General features: G+C 31.7%; 2 protein-coding genes across 2 annotated transcripts; both read right to left on the bottom strand.

Annotated features, from left to right (window-relative positions):
• Positions 1-2,250: 2,250 nt before the first annotated feature.
• Positions 2,251-5,166, bottom strand: LOC109797394 (splicing factor U2af small subunit B). The gene is made up of 4 exons (XM_020357421.3): positions 4,762-5,166; positions 4,589-4,670; positions 3,041-3,167; positions 2,251-2,942 (listed from the first exon to the last, which is right to left on the bottom strand). Exons 1-4 carry the CDS (start codon positions 5,095-5,097, stop codon positions 2,549-2,551), a joined length of 939 nt encoding a protein of 312 aa, XP_020213010.1. The 5' UTR covers positions 5,098-5,166; the 3' UTR covers positions 2,251-2,548.
• A 6,853-nt stretch (positions 5,167-12,019) lies between these two features.
• LOC109797649 (enolase) lies at positions 12,020-16,879 on the bottom strand. Its single transcript, XM_020357751.3, has 17 exons — positions 16,721-16,879; positions 16,412-16,475; positions 16,052-16,116; positions 15,905-15,952; positions 15,642-15,728; positions 15,484-15,564; positions 14,959-15,060; positions 14,771-14,851; positions 14,414-14,488; positions 14,253-14,315; positions 14,079-14,156; positions 13,094-13,288; positions 12,928-12,978; positions 12,739-12,827; positions 12,572-12,623; positions 12,421-12,477; positions 12,020-12,341 (listed from the first exon to the last, which is right to left on the bottom strand). The coding sequence occupies exons 1-17, from the start codon at positions 16,784-16,786 to the stop codon at positions 12,261-12,263; spliced, it is 1,335 nt and encodes a 444-aa protein (XP_020213340.1). The 5' UTR covers positions 16,787-16,879; the 3' UTR covers positions 12,020-12,260.
• Positions 16,880-24,648: the final 7,769 nt, after the last annotated feature.

Genomic DNA, 24,648 nt, shown 5'->3' with positions numbered 1-24,648 from the left:
GTATGGGGCAAATGTGGGCTGATCTGGGAAGCGGAACGGCCCGTTCCAAAAGCAGAACGGGCCGTTCTGCTTAAAAAAATAGAGTGCAAATTCTGAATGTGAAACGGCCCGTTCCAACAGCAGAACGGCCCGTTCTGCTTAAAGAATTTGCACTCTGTTTCTTTAAGCAGAACGGCCCGTTCTGCTTTTGGAACGGGCCGTTCCGCTTCCCAGATCAGCCCACATTTGCCCCATACACGAAAAAAAAAAAAAAATTTAAAACCAACTCAGAATTCGGTTCCCCGGGAACCGAATTCTGAGTTGAAAAAACAAAAAAAATTACATTTTGATGCTCAGAATTCGGTTCCCGGGGAACCGAATTCTGAGCTTGAACAGTAAATGGTTCTATCTTGGTAAATAATCCTGCACAGTGATCATTTTTGTAATTTTTTTAAAAAAAAATATTATTTCAGAAAAAAATTCGTTCTGGGGCTGGGCGCTGTGGTGGAGGATTTGGAAAAATTGCTAAGGGAGGGTACTGCTGTCTTTCAAGTGTCAAACATAATTGTGATGTGATGCACTTGTTTATTCTTTGGGAGGGTCCTTGGCCTGCAGTGAAGCTATCTTGTGGTTGCGGAAGTTGCCTTGCAAAATTTTATCCTTGAGTTAGAGTGTAACCAGGTTACACATACCTCATACCGACTTAAGATCTATTTTTATAAGTTATAAAGATAGATCATTGCGTTATCCAAATTTAGATATAAATTTTGTTAAGGATTCTGTTAATTGTGTATTTCATCTTTTAACTAGATCATTAAAATTTTATGCTGGTCTCCATACTTTTAATTACATATTTTATTGCATCTATGATTCTATTGATCATGAAATGAATTGATTTTCTTGATAAAAAAATATTATAAAAAAATTACTAATCCTTATTTACCTAATTTTAGTTTTTTTAAGTATAAAAAAATTTAAAAAGAAATTATGTGATACAGTTTTTAAAAAAAAAGCTAAAATATATTTTAGATCTTATAAAATAAATAAATTTTGATTTTGATTCTTATAAAAAAATGTTTATTTTTATCATTCTAAAATTGAAAATCATTATTTTTTTTCCTTTTTAAATAATAAATTTTGATTTTTTTCTTGGTAAAATATATTTTTTCATTTCATTCTTTTAAATTTAAATTACTAATTTTAGTCTCATATTTATTTTAAAATAAATATATAACATTTATGTTAGACATTTTAAAATAACTCTTAAGTTCTCTGTCTAAATACACTGCATATGAATCATTCATAAGATAATTTTTGTCAAGCTTTTTAATCACTTTTACAAATACTTATCGCACATGTGCATCTAAACAAGTTTGTAAACTCTACATTGGTAAATACGCATGACAATTAATTTGCACGTCATTTTAGGTCATTTCACTTTATTTATTTGTAGTACAAGCTTACAAGCATCCTCCACCAGAGATAATACTATTTGGGAGTGGGATCACTGGGCAGCAAAATGATAAATGAAAGACAAAAAAAATGAAGTATCCATTACAATAGTGAAATTTATTTCAATCTAAAATGAAGTATCCATTACAGTAGCTGAACTTTCGTTTGGAAAGCAATCAAAAATGGAGAGGATATTTTTAATCTAAATTTTTCTCTTTTTTCTCCCATCATTTCTGACAGCCCCTTTACATATTTTTCGTCTCCATTACAATAGTGAAATTTATTTCAATCTTTTTCCACGCTCCATTTTATTCAATTCAAATTAGGATGCATGCAAGACGACTGTGTATTTTTTTTTAATAAAGAAACTATAAATATTTCTTTAACTTATATACATACAAGCTCTGACACCTCTATCGGTTACAAACTTACAATTTATAAAAACTATAAATGATGGATAAAAATAATTAACTAAGTAGATCATAATAAGTATAAAAAAAAATGTTATCAAATAAACTTCAATCAATATGAGAATGTGCATAGAAGTGTTGTAAACATTCCACAATGACATAATGAGTCGAAATGTTATCGAGTATTTATTTATTAACACACCAGTTTATAAGTTGCTCGTCACAATAAATCCACGGGCCAGGTCGCACATCGGAACAGGCATTGGTAGAGACAATTTTTTTGAGTAAAACAAATTTATAATGCATTTATTAAAAACCTTTAGCTATTCACATAGTCGAAATTCATACATCATTTCCTGTGTTTTCCATCTAAATATCCTCCACCACAGTAACATCCAACAATGCTCAATAACAGAATATGAAACATTCATAGCTGAACTTTATCAAATGTATCGCTAAACTCCCCCGCAACAAATGAAACTCCCCACTACTTCCATTTTCCTCACTCCCTTCAAGATGCAGAACATTACAATTGAAGCAGAAAATTAAACTATTGTCGCTATGGATATTACAAAGTTCTATCACTAAATTGACAATTCGGAATAGAATAATAACGGCAACTAAAACCATCTAAATAAGCGCAAACACAAAACCAGATTACTTGCCACATTTACTACCAGATTTTGGGCCAAATCACTGTGATGTTGCTATATCTGATGGTTCCCAGATTCACTGCCATTTTGTGCAACACTCTGTTCTTGATAATCATTGCTTTTCAAATTGCTCTTGGTACCAGAATCCTCCTGTTCCTTCTCCCTGTTCCATTGCTCTATCTTAGCTCTCCTTTCTGCACTACTTTCTCTCACGGGACTCCTATCCCTGCCCACAGGACTTCTACTTCTTTTTCCTCTATATCGAGGACTACGGCTTCTAGGCCTCCTACCATGGTGGCTATGGGGCCGGTCAAAATCTCTTCTACCAGAACTACGACCAGCATGTGAATGCTCCCCATGGTTACGATTCCTTGGAGGGCTCCGGCTTCTGCTTCCGCTGCGACCATTCCATCGCCTATTTCTTCCAAATAATTTCCTTCTCAAATCCCTGAAATTAGAAGAGCAGAGTTTAAAGCCAAGAACAGTCAAATAATAAATGCAAGTGCAAGATCTTAAAAAGCAAGAGAACTAGGTTGAGAAATCAACCTGCTAATCTTCTTTAAGTGCATAAAGTTGCAATAGCCACCTCGATTGCATACATTTTCCTCATACTGCCTACAAGTAGCTTCTCGAAAATCGGTAACAGGAGAGAAATCAACAATGATGGGCCGACCTAGATAAATCATTAAGTTACAACATGTTAGAAGCAATTAAGCAAATGTTACTTCGTGTTGGGAATTTCATAAAAACGTTAGAAGCATTAATTTTCTTACATATGATTATGACCTGTTGTTTGCAATAACTTTTTGGAATTGCAAGGTACAAATTATACAATACAATAATCTTGTCTCATGACAATCACAACCCAATTGAATATTATCTTATGGTTGATGCTGCAGAGAATATGAATTTCATATGCAGACTGGAAAAAGGTAATGTGTAAAAGTTGTCACTGAACCCATTTTTTCCATCAATGGAGAATGTCCTTGCTTGAGTGTGTATAGCCATGGGAACCTAAATATCAAGGAACATAGGACCCCTAATCTTTTATCCTAACTACATGCAAAACCAGTAAAGACAGGATTAGAGATTGGAAAGATAGACTGAATTAAAAAAAGAGCCACCACATGACAGGGCACAAGATACCTGTTCAAAATGCACTTCATCAGATAAAGCTCAACACTCTGCCACAACTAAAAGAAGGGCAAAGAGGAACATAGGACCCCTAATCTTTTATCCTAACTACATGCAAAACCAGTAAAGACAGGATTAGAGATTGGAAAGATAGACTGAATTAAAAAAAGAGCCACCACATGACAGGGCACAAGATACCTGTTCAAAATGCATTTCATCAGATAAAGCTCAACACTGCCACAACTAAAAGAAGGGCAAAGAAAAGTGGCTACAGGAACGTAAATATAAAAGACTAATGCTAAACTAGTCAGGTATCTCCAATCTAGATCCTGTCAGGGTAAACTTTTCCAGAAGCACTTCTAGAAGAAAAAAATAAATAAGTTTCTTCATAAGTTAATACTAGCTAATGCACAAAGTAATATGTAGAAGCTCGCTTTTATTATCTTCTCCAAAAATCTTAATTATTAGCTTATGCATAAACTAGTTTTAACTTATGCATATACTAATTTTACCTTATGGAGAAGATAATTTCAAGTTTTCTTCTTTTTTTTTTTTTCTAAATTAGAAGTACTTTTCAAGAAATTTTCCCAACAGGTCAAAATCCACCCAAAGAATGATATGAATTTTGTGGCAAGAGATTACAGATTCCCTCCACCCTGCTCAAGTAGGACGAGCAACAAGACCCTTGACAGCATACCCAATACTCAAACTTAACACCACTGGTACAAGCGGCAGAAATATTAAAACTAATATTGCTTACATAAAATAAAATAAAATATCAAAAATTGCCTTTTATATCGACATTATCAACCCTGCCGCAACAACACTACAAATGTCACAACTAACACGACCCAAACAGCAACAACATCATAACCACGTAAAAAGGAGCACGCATACATTCACAAGACTCAGGACAAAGCGGAGAAATTAAAAACCCTAAACGAGGGGAAAATGAAGAACCTGAATAAAATCTTCCAGTGAGATTCATGAGGGCGTTGGCAGCATGATCTTCCTCCCGAAACTGAACATACACGTTCCCAACCTGCGCAAAACCAACAACAGAAAGAAATAAACGATCCAAGTTGGAAATTTTAAAAAAGAGAAATAAACAGAAATCGCGTAAGGGTCGAGACCATGTGATCGGCGAGATTGTCGCAAATGTTCAAGCTCTGAATGGGGCCGTACTTGCTGAGCTCCTCGAAGAGATCTTCGTAGAAGTCATCGAAGTGATCTTGGACCTTGTCGGGGTCGAGGGATTGGGGCTGAGGCTGATTAGGGTTGGTGATGATGTTCATGTTCATGTCGGGCCTCTGGTACATGTTGGACAGAACCAGCGTTGGGCTAATTGTGGGCTTGGTGTGGAGCCGAGAACACCGGTCGCCGTGCCTGCAAGCTCCGATCTTGAAGTAGAACGGGCAGTTCACCCTGTCCTTCTCCGTCCCGAATATCGATGCCAAGTGCTCCGCCATCGCTCCGTTAGGGTTAGGGTTTCGATTTCGCTTTCTTTTCCGAATGTGATCGGCTATGTCTATCCTTTTATATGCTCACTACACTCCTCGCTCTTTTCTATCCTTTTATTTAACTTATTAATTGTTTTAATTTTTAAATTCGAAATTTTTAATTATTTGTGTCATGTGATCTCCTATTCACATAGGATTGTTATTGTTTAACTACGAGAATCGACTAATGATAAAAAAAATTAAATTTGACAATTTTTAAGGACACGTTACATACTTTAAGTGCTTTTGAGAAAATACTTTTTATTTTTAAAATAGAAAATTTTAAAAATATTTTTAATCTTGTATCTAAATAGATTTTAAATCAATATTTTTTCACTAATTTGATTTTAAATATAGAATATTTTCTTTGAAAATATTTTTAAAAAAATTATAAATTGAAAACACGATAGCACTCGATGTAAATATAATCACTTTTACTCTTCGAATCTCATCTCTTTCTAATTCTTTTTGTCGTCCATCTCCTTCCTTTACTGTTCTCAATTTTTCAAGCATTATTACCTCATTAAGATACAATCCATCTCTTTCTCAAATTACTCAATTACTACTAACTACTACTTCTTCTCACCTACTATTTATATTGTTACCATCGTTGCACTCCTTAGCCCTCTAAATCCTAAACTTACTACTTGTCAAGGTCTTGTCTCCCTATTAGTCATATGGAACAAATGGTTCAAAATTTAACAAATATAAATTGTCAGCATTACATTGATTGTAACCTAAAATTCTTTCAACAAGCATAGTTAGTTAGTCACAAATTTCTATTCACGATTCGAATTTCTGGATAATATTTCATCATGACCAAAATATATATTTTTTCATTCAAAATTTACTTTTTACATTTTATAAAAAAAATACATTTAGTAAATTTTAATTAAAAAATAATTAAACCAAACACATTTTCAACATTTCTATTTCATCAACATAAAAAAACAATATTTCAATCCAAACAAAATTTCTAAATCTTAAAATTTGAAAATAAAAATTGAAAATATTTTCTCAAATCAAACAATCTTTTATATTATTATTATAATAGGACTCAAACACCGGCTAACTATTTCTCTTTAGTAAATTAGATAATAGTCATAATGTTATGATTTGTAGGATAAAAGTCATAATGATATGATTTGTAGGATTATTAACAGTAATACATAATGTTTCTTAGTTCACAATATCATATTAAGAAATAAGGAATTTGTTCCTAAAATATAATTAAAGGAAAATAATGTATGTTTTTTGAATGCTATAATTTTTGACAACTATTAGGTTATCTTTAATACATTTTTTTTAGATCGGAACAAAATGGTGCAATCAGATTCATGGGTAAAGTCTCAAAAAAGTCAAGAGGTTAGGTTTGATGGAAAAAGGTTCGAGCTCATGTTGCGTCTTGAGTTACTTTTAGTTGTCCATTATCTCTTTTTTGTACATGTTTCTTTGAAAATATATTTCATTTTATTTTTTTACCTCGTATTTTTTGGGTCATTTAGATTAGGAATTTTATTTTCTTGTAAGTTTTTAGGAGTGTATTTATTATTTTTAGGGGATGCAACTAGTATTTGAAATGTGTTTATTGGACTTGTTTGAATCATGAAGAACTAGAGAACTTTTCTCTGAGAGTGGGATGTCCACTCCTTGCCTTTTAATCTCTCTCATTGGCTTATACATTACCCACCAAGTCACATGTTTCACATACTAATCATACATTTTGCATGTTTGTTTCTACAACCCCTTTTTTACTAACACATCTCTCCATCACACCTTTTGTATCACGTCATATGACAAGCTCTCATTTGTTCTTCTAAATCTAGGATGTCAACATCACTTTTGGAGGGACATTCAAATTTAAACTATAATTAACTGACTTAAATACAAATTAACTTAACCTTTATTAGCTTAACATGCACCATCAACTATCAAACTTTATATATAGGAGTTCTATATACATTAGACATCACTTTTGATGAATATATGAGATTGAGATTGATTTCCCGTAATATTTAAGAGCCCTTAGAATTTCTCTCCTTGAACGCAATTCCATTTGAATCTCTTATCAATAACTTTTTTTTTCTTATAGTGAAAAACCTTCTTGACTTATCTTTTCTCTACAAGTAACATCATCATTCCTTCATCTCCTCCATCATTTTCAAGTTTATTCTTCTTCAAATACCCCATGGATAAAAAATTAAAGGAGTAAGAAAGCCTTGAGGAGAAATCAACCATCCTTAAAGCTAAGTCTATCAGAAAAGTATTTTTAATGAAAAATGTTTAATACTTTAAAAAAATTGTGTATTTTTGTATTGTTGTGTTCACTTGTTTTCAAATTGTGGTACATATGTTGTTCACTTTTAGATAGGGGCATTCATGCATTTTATTATACAAATATTCATTTGATTAGGGGTGTACAAAAATCTAAATTGATTTGATTTGTATTATAAAAAAATTGTTCCATTTTGAGAAAAAATTCAAACTAATCTATTTGGCAAAACTAATTCGATTATCCGATCTATTTTTACAAAATAAATCAGTTCGGTTCAACTCAATTAAAAAAAAATGGATTCATATATGAATATAAAATGAATAACCGCATAACCCAATAGCGGATCCAAGACCCTAGGTCAATGGGTGCACTTAATCACCATCATATATATATAGAATAAAACATAAATGTCAAAAAAAAATTCATCAATGGTATCAATATATAAAATTAGGGGTCCAAAATACAATATTTTTAAAATGTACAGTAATAATTTAATTAAATTGAGGGGGTGCATCTAACAACCCTCGTTATAATGTAGGTCTATCACTAGCACAACCTATTCAATTATAAAAGAATCAATCAATATTTTTTTAAAAATTGAATCAATTTATTTTATGAAAAAATAAATCGGTTAACTAATTCACTTTTATAAAATGGATTGGTCAATTTGATTTGAATTTTTTTAAAAATCTAATCAATAAACACCTAAAAAAATGAAAATCATTTAGGTTATTCACCATTTAAAAGATATATTAGAAATAGAATTCTCGTAATCTTATAGTGAGTCAACATTATTTTTCCCACATGGGGAGTCCCCAATAATTATGTTTGTTTTTTAATTATTAAACTTAATTAAGTTTCTCATTGTTTGGCGAAAGGTTCAAATGTATCAACATGTATGGCCCGAAGTTTCTCATTGTTTATTTCTTATACTTGATAATTATTAATATCGTTATTATCATTGTTACTATTTCACTAATAAAAATAAAATCGCATGATTAACTTATGAGATAAGTGAGAAACCATATAAATGTTTATAAAGGAGTTTAATCATAGCATTTCAAATCATGTTTGACCATATTCACAACTGACCGGAAGTTCAAATATAAAAAAAATTAAGTCATGTGTATTTGATTAGAGGATGATGTCAAATAAAAATATTACATACAAACTCTACAAAAGATAATAAATTAAAATAGATTATTTTTATCTATAGAAATTATCATCTAGGTCGAAGAAAAATGGATGTTTGAAGTAAAATATTCAAAGCATTTTTGTTAAGGTTAAAATATAATTTTCATCATATAAAATTTTTAATTTCAATTTTAGTCCAGATAAAAGTTTAGTATGTTTTTAGTTTCTATTTTTTAATACAAGCACATATTTTACTTTTTAAGGAGACTAAATCATAATATCAGCATAGAGATTAACATTAAATTTCAAGATATTTTAAAGAATCAAAAACATATTTTATCCTTTATTTAAATTTGGTTAATAAATTTTCACAAATTAAGTATTTGTAAATAATAGCGAAGAAATCAATGTTATTACAAATTGTAACGGAGATTTTGATTAATTTGTAAACAAACCACCGACATATATATTATTTGGTAACTTATAAACCATTAGCATTTGTTATTATTTTATAAATAAAGATCATTATTTATTCAAGTTAAGATATGACTAACAACTACAAGGAAAATCAATTTTCTACTACTTAAATCAACAAAAATATTTTTGATTATTATAGTCTTTTTTTTTCATTTTATCAAATCAAAACATTTAGTTGTTTGGAACTAAAACAAGTTTGATGGATTGTTAAATGTTAGGTGGATAGAAAAATGTGTTAAAATCACTATGGGTGATCTTTAGTGATGGTGGTAGGTGAGTGACTATGGAGCTCACCTACAAACACTCTAACAACAAAGTGAACATAATTTAATAAAATGATTAAACTAAAGGAGAAAACAATATAGTTAAAAGAGAGAACTTCATATTTGTATATATAGAAGATAAGAGGTGATGATAATCACACTAGAGAACACACTTGTTGACATCATCTAAAATTCGGTGTGAAGTCAAGAATCTCCCATGAGTTTTATAATGTGACTTAGTATGGCATGCTTATTTAAGTGTTTCCTCCAGTTGTTACTATCTTGTTGGGTGGTTGTGGAAATGATGGTTTAGTCATATAGTATTGGGTTCAAGGATAAAAGGCCTATGAACTAAGTTGACCTATAAGAAGGGATAGGTCTAATGGTCCTTGATCTAATCTAATTCTCAGTTAAGCGTATTGAGGTATCATTATTAACTAGTCGTATTGAGGTATAGTTATTGGTCAAATGATTAGCAATCTCCCAACATTAAACTAGAAAAATTCAACACTTAGTCGATCAAACATCCTCTCATGCTTTATATGGGGAGAGAGAGAGAGGGGAGAGAGGGGAGATAGAAGAGAATGAAAGAAAATAAGTGATAATTAATTTAATAAAAAGAATAAAAAAAATAATATTTTTATTATATTCAATCATTATTTAGTAGAATAAGACAAAAAAATTTAATGTATAAAAGTTATTGTCTTATGAAATTCTTAACAAATCTCCTTTTTTAAGGAAATATTTTTTTTTTCTTTATCGAATCCATGTCTTTTTGTCCTTAAGTTCTCACAAATCAATCTCTCAAAACAATATAAATTTTTTCAATTATTTACAAATCATTCCTCTTCTTTTAATCCCCTATAAATCATGCCTCAAAAACAATACACTCAATTTCAAATGTCAAGCTTAAGAAGCATAAGTAATTACTTGATTAGATGGTCGACAACTATTTATGTATCAAGTTTAAAAGGGGTATACACTTGCTCAATCAAATGTTCTGCTATTTCTCAAGTATTAAATCTAAAGGTTGACGGGACATTCACTTGTCCATTAACTGTTTCTTCAGGAGCCCATTGGTGGTTAGAGAGTAGACACTAGAAATGCAGTGCGAATAACATTTTTGCAAGAGAGTTGAGCCGTTAACTGTGGTGCAAGTTAGTTGGGCTGACTTGCACAATAATATAATGGGTTTCTTTTTAGGTCTGAGAATGGTATTGATCAATAGTCAAGTGATCTTATAAAATTTTATTTGTATCCAAAATTTATAAATGCAGGTCATTTTCAATTGTAAAAAGAAATATTTTTTGACAAATTCCTAAAAGTTGATTAAGTAAACATTTATTCAGCCATTTGTATACAGATTTTGATACTTAACTACGAATAAATTTTAATACGCATTTGTTCAAGCTTATTTTTATCTTGTACAGCTATACAAGCTATCTAATGAAAGCATCAGGGAAAACTGCAGCTTATTTACTCGGGGATCAAAATATTTGTTTTTTAAAATGAGCAATATAGTTAGCCTTCCTCACAAACAGCTAAAAAAATTGTTTTCTGGAATGAACTTCCCTTACCACTACCTGATAGCATGCGGGTTATGTCTAACGAAACTTTCTTCACAAATCTTAAGTACTTAGAGCATCTCCAATGGAAGTTGCTTATAAACAATTCCCTGTGCCACATCGCTGCCAAATCAGCTCTGTCCCATTTTATGGGTTGCTTAAATTTTAACAGAATTGCTTCTACAAGCAACTCTGCTAAAATTTAAGCAACCCATAAAGTGGGCCAGAATTGACGTGACAGTGATATGGCACAGGGAGTTGCTTATAAGCAAACCTCATTACAGATGCTCTTAGAGCATTTACAATGAGAGTTGCTTATAAGCAACTCCCAACCACTTTAAATGGATCATATTATGTCACGTCACTCATAAGCGATTTATACTATATTTTGCTCAAATAAAATTTGCTTATAAATATCCCTATTTTTTTACAACTCATACTACACTTTTTGATAACTTACACTACAGTTTATAATAAATTTTTCCTCTTTTTTTCTTAAGCAACAAAGCTTATATAAGCAACATTGCTAAAATTTAAAAAACTCACTGTACCTCTCGAACAGAAAATTTTAATAAGAAACGCACAAGCATCTCCCGCTCTTATGCATCTGTAGCCAACCTGGAATTAAGAACGTAATGGCCGAACCATTATTCTTTTATATAGCTTTATTTTTGGGTGAAAACTTATCTCTGGGATAAAGATTCTCAAGGCAGCATCAATATCCGAGCATCGCTTTCCAAGTAACCCTCCCCAGGGAGCCCCTAGGGCACTTCATAAATGGACCACAAAGATTTGAAGAACGGATTCTGAAAAACGATGGAAAAGTGATGCATTACTCTGTTTTAACATACCAGGGTTTTATTTCAGACCTGTAAGAATTTGACACTAAAGTGTCTCAACTGTCAACAACCTTCGGGATGACCTGGCTGAGGAATAATTAAGTGTACATTCGTATCCACTTAAAAAAAAAAAAAAAAAATTCGTCACGTTCAATGTAACTATTTTCCGCACACTAACATTCAAGGCCAACAAAAAAATTGGGTGAAAAATAATAGGGTCTATGCGGTCCTCGCGTCATTTGATCAAAATCTACCGCAATGATTTAACGGGATGATGAAAAATAATTTCACGTAGCAAACAGTAAGAAAATAGTCAAAAGACATACTTGGGGAATAAACTGGAACGCAAATGAAAGTAGGTTTCAAGTATTAAAGCTAAATATCATTAAACACCTTTTTTAAAGTCTAAAGATAGAACTCTCTTAGCTCTGTGAATCAGAACTAAAAAATTATTGGCAAGGTCCTTATACCAAAGACTACTGTTCTAACTAACAACTTATTCATTACAACTGAAACCGCACAGCCAAATCTCAATGCTCAAACTCAGTGTGGATCTCCAGGTTTTTTCCACTTCAAAACTTTAGTATGGCTCAACGGGGGCACGGAAGTTAGCTCCAGCGTACACTGCTTCCGCACCAAGCTCCTCCTCAATTCTTAAGAGCTGCCAATAGTGCTTAAAACAGTTAGAAAAATAATTAATAACAAAAACTGAAATTAGTGTAATGATGAACAACACTAACCTGGTTATATTTGGCAAGACGCTCTGACCTGCATGGAGCTCCAGTCTTGATTTGACCCTGTTTACGGAAAAGGAAACATTATTACGTTGGACTTGGGAATTGGAATGGTGATAACTAATAGCACAAAAGTTGAATTTAAACAAGGCAATACCGTAGCCAATCCAACAGAAAGATCAGCAATAAAGGTATCCTCAGTTTCTCCACTGCAACCAAAATATAAGAATGTCAGTATAGGGCGTGGTTGGCTTGTTAAAGATCTTACAGTTGTAGATTTGCATATTTCAATGCTGTCATCTGCTTTTAAAGACAGTTACAAACCTTCTGTGACTGGCCATGACACCCCATCCAGCTTTTTTGGACATCTTGACAGCTTCAATACTCTCAGTCACGGAACCAATTTGATTGACCTGTTCGTATCAGGTTTGAGTCAAGTTATGGTGTATATGAACATATACTTAGCTCCAACAACTTTTTGCTAGAAAAAATTCATTTGTAGAATAAGATTACCTTGAGGAGAAGAGCATTGCATGCATTTGTATCAATTGCATGCTGAACCCTCTGTAGACACAACGCAAGAAAGCAAAAGTCAAAGGACAATCCTTATGGTCTCTCCAACAGAATAAAAAAAATCTGGGGAGGGAGGGGGAAGTTTTGTTTGATCAATCTTGCAAACCTTAGGGTTGGTAACCAAGAGATCATCACCAACAATTTGTACTTGGGCTCCAACCTCGGCCGTTAGCTTAGCATAGTGCTCCCAGTCATCCTGGTCAAAAGGATCCTCAATTGAAACAATTGGGTACTCTGCCGCAAATGACTTGTACAGATCTTTCAAAGCAGTCCCAGGGATCCTCTGTGAGCCATCATTGTCCTGCAGGTGAAACAGAAAAGGCCAAGAAATAAATAATCTACATATCAATGGTATCAGTATTACTTAATACAAGATGTTTTCATACAGTCATCCATTCATTCATGTATAATGAATACAACCAAACAGGAAAGTAGGTTCCAATCAAGTCCTCTAGCCTTATTCACAAGCTTGAACTATATGTTGCCGGCATAATTATTTTCAATTATAATGATGTATTTGTACATTTGAAAATTAAGTAAAATAGAAAAATGATCAAACAGAATTTAAAGAGATGTCAAGTTCTCAACCAATGCTGCTGATATTTTATAATGTGCTTGCTAAAACAAGTACTTCTATTTGCTACTAAGGTCTACGAAACTGGATAGAGGATGGGTAATACAGGATCAGCAGACATGGATGTGGAGCACAAGATGAAAAAATTTCAATATAATGTGATCAGCTGCAAACGAGTGAAGGGCAATTCTGTTGGGGTAAGTGAGAATAAATGTGAAGAAAAGGAACAGTAGGGGTAGGTATAAATTGAGAGAAGGTTTTGAATTTGAGGCCCTTTGGGCTGCGGTTGGAAGACCCTTGCAGTCTGCAATATCGTTACATTTTCCTTTGCTATTTTTTAGTGTTTAGACTGTTTTCATCAATGAAGTTTTTAATGAGTGTGAGAGCCTCTATGTTATGCATCGGTTTCTGTAATTGAGGATTATTCTCATTTGTCTGTAATTAGATATCTGGTTCCTATCACTTTCCAACTGGACCAACAGTTAGCACTTAGCAGTAATAATAATAAAGTGCTCACATCTTCCTTGAAGTTCAAATCATATGTTTTGTCTTCCTTGTAGAATTCAGAAGCTGCAACATCCATTCCAATGACAACCTAAGAATATAATAGCAATTGTTAAATTCTTGTAAATGAAGACACTTGGAAAGACAATGCACCATAAATAGAATTTGGATGAGGGGAAATACTAACTTTGCCTGTGTAACCAGCCTTGGCAATGGCAGTTTTCAGCAATTCCAAACCTTCCTTGTTTTCCTGAACACTCAAAAAGAGCTTATCAGTTACTGGCCAAAAAAGACGCAGGTACCAGAATTCCATGCATAAAAAGAAATGAGTTAAAAATCATCATTGACCTGGATGTTAGGGGCAAAGCCACCTTCGTCGCCAACATTTACTGCATCTTGACCATATTTCTTCTTAATCACAGACTGAAACAACATTAGAACAACCCACCATTAATAACTATATAGCGGTAGTACAGCTGTACAACCAAATTGACAATCCACCAAGGCTTGGAAGCATTCACAGATAGACGTCAGACCTAAAAGGCCGTGATACTTTATAAGCCACGTTTCCAGTAAAAACACCACTTACTAATGGTAAAAGAAACCCAAGCTTAGCAACCAAATAATGATTAACCTAGTTTGGCAAAATTAAGAATAAAAAAAACCAGTTGGGAAGAGGTAAATGAATATAACATGCAAACTGACCTTCAAATGGTGATATACTTCTACACCCATCTTCATGGCTTCCTTGAAAGTGGAAGCTCCCACAGGAAGAACCATAAACTCCTGCATATACATACATATCAGAAACTCATCTTACTTCATCTCTCTCTCTCTCTCTTTCACTTACATGCACACACACACACACAGAAGAATGGCCTTAGAAAGCATGCCTGCATAGCAAGTTTGTTTCCTGCATGCGATCCACCATTAATAACATTGAAAGCAGGAACTGGCAAAACCAACTTACTGTTACCCGCAAGATTTGCAATATGCTGCAAAAAACGAATAGAATGGCCTTAGTGAAGTCAAATATATGCAAACAACAGACAGCCTCAATCCAAAATGCACACAATTATGGTGTTTGTGGGACTGTGTTGTGGGGGGCGGGGCTCAGTTGACACTACTGTAAGAACTAGCAACCCTTCACCACTTAATCTAATAACCAATTGTAAGAAAATGATTGTATACAATATTACAATCTGACAATAAGATTTCACCTAGTTATCATGTAGATCTTAAATACTGAATTTCATAAAATTTAGATTATTATATGCACGTCGTCAAGTAGCAGATATTATCATTTGTTTTGGAGTCATATTTATATACATTTTTAGGACAGCTTCAATTACATAACATGGATCCACTGAACAAGTTTAATTTGAGATAATTAAGTACAGCAGATCACAGATAAATACCTTGTAAAGAGGGATATTCAGGACACTGGCACCAGCTTTGCAGATTGCAAGAGACACTGCCAATATGGCATTTGCTCCGAGCTAAAACAACAAAAGTTGCATTAGAATTATATAAATCACGTCACAAATGCAAATTTACAAACATATCAGCTAAGCACCTTTTGCTTGCACCAACCCCATTCGTTGACAGTTCCATCAAGCTGTTGAACCATTAGGTTGTCAATATCTGTTTGCTTAGTTGGATCCTGCTCGTCATAAAAAATGTAACATAAAAATTAGATCAAGCCAAATAACCTTTAGTACTAAAACTAAACTCACATATTACAAGTTTATATAAACTAAACTATAATATTAACCACTTAATTGATCAAGCTCCTAATTTGTTAAGTGACAACGTTGCTGTAAACTAAATTGAACCAACCTTGCCAATCAAAGCAGGGGCAATAATGCTGTTCACATTGTCAACAGCCTACATGTGCAACAAGAGACTGGGTAAAAAACACACGAATAGACCAATCAACATGACCACTTTTCACACTATTTATGTATATAATAACACGAGACTTACCTTTGACACACCCTTTCCAAGGTAGTCAGATCCCCCATCTCTCAATTCAAGGGCCTCATAAACACCTACAAATTAAAAAAAAAAGTTCACAAAATTAATTCGAGCAAGCAAGCTACAGCTGTATATGTGAATAACCACTTAAATTTTCATGGAAAAATTTATAACATCGAAGAAATCTTAGAAACCTTCTTCAAATTATTTAAGAAAACATATCCATCAAGTCCAAACCGATCCTACACGCCCCGTGTTCAAAAGAACGTTGGTGATTTTCTAGCGTGACAACCTAAACACACGCTCACAAATATCGAAATCTGCAAAATGCAGTGGCAAATCGGATTTGAGAGAAATGAGTGAGTATACCAGTGGATGCACCACTTGGAACAGCAGCTCTAACAGTAGTACCATTGGAGCATGTCAAATCCACCTATTACAGCAACCATCCATCACATCAGAAAAAAGTTTATAACAATAAACCAACACTGTACCCCATCAGATTCAAATTCAGCCTTGAAAAAAGAAAATTACAAAAACTAGGTGGAAAAAAGGCTATCGACAAGTAAAAATAAGGAGAAGGTTTGAAACTGTAAATTGTAAAAAGAAAAAAGTGATGCGGAAAAGGGAATAAAGTGCAGAAACATAGAAAGTATCGAAATGGAAGAGGAAGCGAACCTCGACGGTTGGATTGCCACGACTGTCGAAGATCTGGCGGGCCTTGATGATTGTGATGGTAGCCATGGACCGCGATGCGATTGAGATCTGCAGTGAATAGTTGGGTGTAGATTTTGAGGAAGAAGTAGCTGTGGCGTTCTTAAGAGGCAAGACTAGTGAGGGAGATTATTTATAGCCCTCCAACTAAGCCTTTTTAGGTTTACGAAACCAAAACATCCTGTGATCTCTGCTTACTTACGTGATACTATTTTCTTTTCCATACAGTTTTTTTAGCTGTCATTAAGGATGTTGTATCATAGTTAAAGTTTTATTTTCATATATACTTCTATTTAATGTAAGTTTTATTAATATATATTTATGTATATTATTAAAACAAAATTTTCATTCTCATTTTATAAAATGTATTTAAATAATTGTACCTGTTTTTTTACTTTTTTATTTAAGAAAAAAAAAGTAAATATGCATATCTTAATTATTTACTTTCATGGCCTTGTATATGTATATAGAGATTCTTCGTTTGGAAAAGAGAAATGCTAGCATGAAATTTTTGTTACTTTTTTAAATACATTTTCTCTAGTTACACTTTTTTAATTATTTAAAATTTGTTGAGAACATAAAATTTAGTAAAACTTATATTTTATTTAATGACTCTCTTGATTTTGAAATTTTAATAATAAAGAATAACATATTATGATAAAAGTATTAGAAAGAATATTATTTGAACTTCTGTTTTTTTTTTTTTAAAGTTTGATGAAAAAAGTGTTTAATGTTTTCCTCACTTTGAAATAACAAGTTATTTTTTTATTAAAAAGAATGTTGCTTGTACATGCTGATGCTTTAGGGCAAAAAAAATTTCTCTATGAATGTTTGACATAATTATATATCTATAATTGAAATTTAGAAGTATTATATCAACAATTCGTTGATTTAGTCATTGACTTGATTTTTTAAAATAATATTTTCAATTTGAATATTGTGAATAAAAAATATAATAAAAAATATACCTAATTAAAAAAAATATTATAGAAATGAAATGCTTAATTATTAAAAGATGGAAAATAAAATTGGCTCCGATTAACATATGTTCGTAAATAGGATTTTTTTTTTTTTTTGGTTTTGGAAAGTTTCCTTTTCAGAATATTTCATTTTATGTGATGGCAATAATTTCATTGGAATGCTTTCATGCCGTGATAATGGTGAAATTTTGATGTTTAGCATATTAGGAGGGATTGATGTTGTTCTATCGAAAATAATATCCAAGCAGTGCTAAAAAAAAATATTATATATCTATTAGAGCATCTGCAGTGAATTTCTTGTGTCACATCATGCCACATCAGCTCTTTTTTACTTTATAAATTGCTTAAATTTTAGCAAAATTATTTGTAGAAGCTCTACTGCTAAAATTTAAACAATCTATAAAGTAAAAAAATGTTGATGTGGCACAGAGATTGTTTATAAGCAACTCTCGCTGGAAATATTCTTAGTGATGAGATATTTTATTTTTTGTTTTACTCTTCAATTTGCTTGTTGCCCAAGGGAAAGATGATTCGCAGCCAGTGAGTACATACAACTGAATTTCTTGTTAGCTGAGTGCCTGTTTGCTTTCACGTTTGGCTAAGTGATTTGGTGCATGCATGCACCACATTTGCAAAGTTCTATTCAAACACGTTCGTAGGTGCACAGACAATACATCTCACCCAGAAGCTGATTTTAATTTTAGGAACTATTCAAGCTTCATAAAATGATATCGAATTTTACATAAAAAAAATTAAATAAAAATAAAGTCATTTTATAACAATCAAATTTTATTATTTTACATGTTTTAAAAAAATTGGGCTGCGCTGAAACTAATTTTAAAAACAAAAAGAATGCTAATATGCACTAAATAAAAACATTAGTATTTAAAATGACGGCTTGATAAAATTTTCTCGAGACATTGGTTTGATTTACAAATGTCTAATTAAACTTTTTCATGCTTAAATCTTGAGGGTTTATGTAACGAGCATAAGGCTAAGGAGGGGAACCATCCCTCAAAAGCCGGCCCAAGAGGTTGGAGAACCTCCCCGATGTGGGACTTGTTACATTACCACCCCCTTCGAAAGCCAGCGTCCTCGATGGCTGCACTCCACAGTACTTCACTCACCGGCACTTCACTCGGCCTTCTTGCCGGTCAGAACCCTCCGATGGTCAGAACCCTCCGTGGGTAGCCCTTCTCGATTTGGCTGGCTCTCAATGAAAGCACCATTGTAACGAGCATAAGGCTAAGGAGGGGAACCATCCCTCAAAAGCCGGCCCACATCGGGAAGGTCTCCTTACCAGGGAGGCCTTATAAGGCGGGAGGTTCTCCAACCTCTTGGGCCGGCTTTTGAGGGATGGTTCCCCTCCTTAGCCTTATGCTCGTTACAATGGTGCTTTCATTGAGAGCCAGCCAAATCGAGAAGGGCTACCCACGGAGGGTTCTGACCACCGGAGGGTTCTGACCGGCAAGGGCCGAGTGAAGTACCGGTGAGTAAAGTACCGTGGAGTGCAGCCATCGAGGACGCTGGCTTTCGAAGGGGGTGGTAATGTAACAAGTCCCACATCGGGAAGGTCTCCTTACCAGGGAGGCCTTATAAGGCGGGAGGTTCTCCAACCTCTTGGGCCGGCTTTTGAGGGATGGTTCCCCTCCTTAGCCTTATGCTCGTTACAGTTTATCCATGCACACACTTTCCTTCAAATTCCCATATAGCAAAACATTTTTCATATCAAGAATTTGTAACCACGAATCTAAATTAATTACAAGAGATATATCGATTCCAACCATAATTGGTTTTGTAACTTAAACCAAGATTTTACAATAATCACGTCTGAAGCAATTTTTTTTTTTTTTTATGCTTGTGAGAAGCATTTGTGTAAATGTACAACACTCAACCTTTATTTTAATTATTTTAATAAAATTTCATTATTGTCTAAAAATAATAATAGAACTCTTACACTATAATTTGAAATGATATTCCGTCCTAGTTCTTATATTAAATATAATAAATAATATGTGAATTTATACTATAATTTTCATACTAATATTTAATTAAAAAATATGATAAATAATAAATTTATTCATTCTTTAATAATTATCTAGAAAGTTATATTAAAATTAACTTTTAATTACCGTTGTTAATAGTATAAAAAAATCATTCAAATCAATCCAATAATTCGATAGGTCCTTAGCTCCTAAAAATAGTGTAAAAATGAATAATGCATATCTATTAATTAAATATTTAATTATCTCTCAAATTATATTTACATGGAATCATTTATATTATTACTGTCTTTTGTTATCATATTATACATACAAGGTATCTATTAAACTTGCTGATGTGGTTGACAACTTTAATGAAATATTTCTTTCGAAACATTATTTTCTTTTCAAAAATTTAAATTTAAATTTTTACTTAAAAAATTGATCTTAATTTTACATTGATAAGAATAATATATGTTGATACTATTAAAATTATTAATTTAAATGATTTGTTTATAATTTATAATTAAAGTTCAGAGTTTGATATCTATTTAAACATAAATCACTATGGGAATAAGAGGTTGTATAGTATTTGCACTCTCGGAATCTTCATCTTCATTAGCATTTTTTAAAACGGAGGGAAGGGTAAAAACCTCCTTTATACAACAAAAAACAAAAATTGAATCGAAACAAACGTAACAATGCATTCAATATTAATGATATGACCGTATGGTGCATGTGAAAGGACAATGACACTTCAAGAAAACTATTTTAACGAAGGGAGCTATTTTAATTTTTAAATTACCTTAGCATTTAATTGAAATTTTTTATACTTTAACGGATATTACATTACTTTACTGTTATAGAGATTACATTATATTACTGTCATAGATATATTATTTTATTAAAAAATGTTGATATTTAAACTATAGCTATGAACCAAATTTTTTTTTTTTATCAATGAACCAAATAAGTCAGCGGTATTTGAAAAATAAAACAAGAGTCTATTGATACTAGTAGTACTTTTTATAATCTATATTTATTATAAGAGAAATATTAATATTTGTAAAAAAAAAATCATTTTTGTAAAAATAATTACTAATCATTTATAATTATGGAATAGTATCTTATTTTTGTCATTGTTACATACAGAAAGTGTCTGAATCCTCTGATCATAAAATAATAAGAGTAGGTTAGCGTGCGTTTGTCCGTCATTACGCATGCCTTTTTGTTATCGTCATTACTAGTTGTTTAACTGATTAATGATGTTAGCATGGAAAATAGGTTTGCGTTGGTTTTCAGAAACGATTATACTCCGTAAATAATAATTCAACAATTTTTTACCGCTCCGTTAAATACTAGTAAGCATACATTGATAGATCCATTTAAATTGATTTTCGATCTGAAACAAAACTTAATCACAGTTATTACTTTTTTTTTACGACATTCAATATCTAATTCATCAAAATTATAATATATATATATATATATATATATATATATATATTTAATATTATTAAAAGCAATGATATTTAATCAATAAAAATTACATATTGTAAATGTAAATTATAATTGTCTGTTTTGAGACACAGTTTGGATCATATCCATGAATAAAAAACAAAATTATCTCATTTATATTTTTTAAAAAATTATCCTTATACTGTCTTTCTTTCTTAATTAATATTTTTTATATATTCTAACTAATTAGATTGCATGTTCTAAATATTTATTTTTCTCAATTAATATTCATCTCTCTTTCAAACAATTAGTGCATACTCTTTAGAGATTTTATAATTAGTGCATTTCACCAAATTAAAAGAATACATTTTAATTAAAATTATTTTTATCTATAAATAATTAACATGAGATAATATGAGTTGGATCTAATATATAAGAACAAATAATTGTTCTAAGTTGAGTCTTATAAGAAATGAATGTAATATATAGATATAGTTGACACTCTTTTCTAACACAATTAGATTTTGTCTTAGTAATATGTATTTACATTTAATATAGATATTAAAAATATATATTTACACATATTATTGAGATAAAAATTAAATTTTTATTAAAAATTAACTATTTGTAAGAGAAAAAAAACTATACATAAGTTTTGTCCATTTGGGTCAGAATTATTTTCATTTTTGTTTTTGGTAATCAATAATTGATATATGGTGTAAAATATAATGACTAATCATTTGAAAATTATGAGTACTAATAATAAATATTTCCTTTTTAATGTAACTTATTTCATACTTATGACTAATCTTTGAAGACTATGAACACACATAAGACAGGTATTCTTTTCCTAAAGTTTATTTCATATTTAATATTAGAATTTAAATATTTAACAACTTGATTAATATACATAAATTACTATCATTTATACTAATTAATGTCATGAGTAAAAAAAAAGTGCAATAAAAATATTAAAATAATATGTAATTCAATTTGGTTTGAATTATTTTCTTAAAAAAATCAACCGATATTGACACGATGTAATTTAAATTATTCTGAATTATTAAGTTTTATTGTTATATCTTTACCAACATTTTATTACAATGTAATGACAGTAATAACAAGTTCATACAAAGGATTCTAATTCACATACACCATGACAATAATCTCAAACACAAAACTCTTGGAGTGTTCTTAACCCATCCAAAAGACTTGTCATAAAAGAAAGCAATAAAACCTATGAAGTTGAGGACCGATTTCGCTCCTCAAGATTATTTCACACATTAAGCTAGATAACTTACTGTTCCTTATGTGGAAAAATGTATTCCTCTGAGATAAATGTGCGGTGATGATGATCCTTAAGTTTCTTGCTTCCCAAACAATGTTTTTATAGCACTAGGTTCCAAAAGACAAACAACACAATAAAGAATTAGGAATGAAATCATGTCAAGCCCTAACAACTTTTTAACTAGTTAAGCTAAAATTAAGACGTTGATGTTCAAGATAATGATGAGAGTGGTTTAAGTAGTTAGAGCTTATCGAATCATTGTGTTTGACCTATTACAATTAGGTCAAATATAAACAACATTAGGTCTCAAAGAGTGTCAGGTATACAACTTGAATTTGATTTCCTAGCTTTCGCCAATGAAACTAGAAAGAATAGTACTATTGTTATGATATAACAACTTGAGTACGAGTCTACCATGACATTAATTTGCAACACTAAGCCTCCTAAGAGATTAGTTTACCGATTACCTTCCAAATACTATGTCATTCTAACACTCAGTTAGGGGTTAAGTCCCCGACCTCGCACCTTACTCGATTGATCATTTTACACAAATATATCTCGATGTTGCCCACGTACAAAATTCACATAAAACCTAGAGGAGACAACTTAAAACAATTATCAATTCACAAGCCAATTTACTTATTTAAGGGTTCTTAACTCAGGCACTCGAAGCACCACAACTTATATCCATACAATGATATATTTTAATTTCTAAAATAACTTATACTTTTTTATGTATCTCAATAAAAATATGTATCTACACTACATGCTCAATGACTTAACAACTTGATCAACTATAGCATCATAAAACTATACAACTTAATCATCAATCAACTTATAACTTAGCATCATGAACATCAATATACATTATTATCTCAAACCAATGCATAATGAACTGTCCTCATACAACATGTAGAATCCTATCATAAATGGATGTTTTAATAATGACAAACCTTTAGTTCCAAGTTTTAATCATAGAGAGATGTCACAAAGATTATAGACATAGTTGTTTAAGTGTTTCAAATGTATTGAATACTCAAAAATTCTACAAGTGTTTCAAGTCATAATCACCCTCATAAGATAGCCAAGTAATCCGGTTGATATGAAGCATCTTGGTCAAAGCTAATTTTTTAGTATACAAATTTGCTAATTTAAGGAAGTTCAGGATGTACATTTTCCCTCAAGGAAGATGTCTTGAAGACCTTGTACAAAAGTCCCTATGATGGAACCATTTGCTCTAGGAAGTCTCAATTCAAACCTAGCTTCTCAAAAGACTGATACTAAAAATCCTGTTCAAAAGGTTATTCATAAACATATACTTACAAGAAAGTTCAGAAGCAAACTGCTTCTGAAGAATATGTTGACTACACTAAAATAAAAGTACAAGTTAATGTCATCATTGCCTCAAAGTTAAGCTAGCTCCAACAAACCTATTTTGAAGTTTATTAAAAAAAGACCAAGGGTACTATTTCATCAAGCAATATCAACGAGAACCATCAAAATTCAAACTTTCATAGTTGTAATTCTTGTTTTATACTTAGTGTTAAGAGATATTCACTTCTACATTTTGTAAAATCTTTTAATAGAAAAAAAAGTGTGAAACTTCCTCAGTGAAAACTCTTAGTCTAAAGGTGTAGAAAAGGGTAAAGAGATTCAACTAGTTAGTTGAGTGGACTCATAGCAAGTAGTTGTGAGTGTAGGTGCCTCAACAGATGGTTAAGGAAGAAGTGTTAGCATGTCAATAAGTTTGAAGCACAAACACCGGGTGGTTGTGTTGTGTGGAACTAAACTCAACATGTTGCTTGTAGTGTAATCAGAAATTTATAACAATTATTATTGATATGGTGGAAAAATCTCACAAGTTTGGGTGAACCAATATAAATCCTTCTTTGCAATCTCTCTTACTTTATCTCCTTTATTTGTTGCATTTGTTTATTGCAACATATATCTGAACTGCATGTTTTATTATTGTCTAAACATTTGATTAAAGAAGGTTCAAAAGAAAGACTAAGTTTTACTCACCCAAAAACATTAATTTTTGAAGAACAATTTTACTCTTAACTTCTTAGAAACAAACTTTAAAGTAACTAAGTTTTTAAAACTCTCAAAAGCACCATCTTTTGAGTAACAAAATTTCATGAATAATTGATTTTTAAGAAAGACAACAATTCAACACCCCTTATT

Source organism: Cajanus cajan, chromosome 6, assembly GCF_000230855.2.
Source record: "Cajanus cajan strain Asha chromosome 6, NIPB_CcT2T_4, whole genome shotgun sequence".
Classification (NCBI taxonomy): Eukaryota; Viridiplantae; Streptophyta; class Magnoliopsida; order Fabales; family Fabaceae; genus Cajanus; species Cajanus cajan.
Note: the sequence above shows the minus strand (reverse complement) of the source record. Positions and strands in the feature narration are given on the sequence as shown.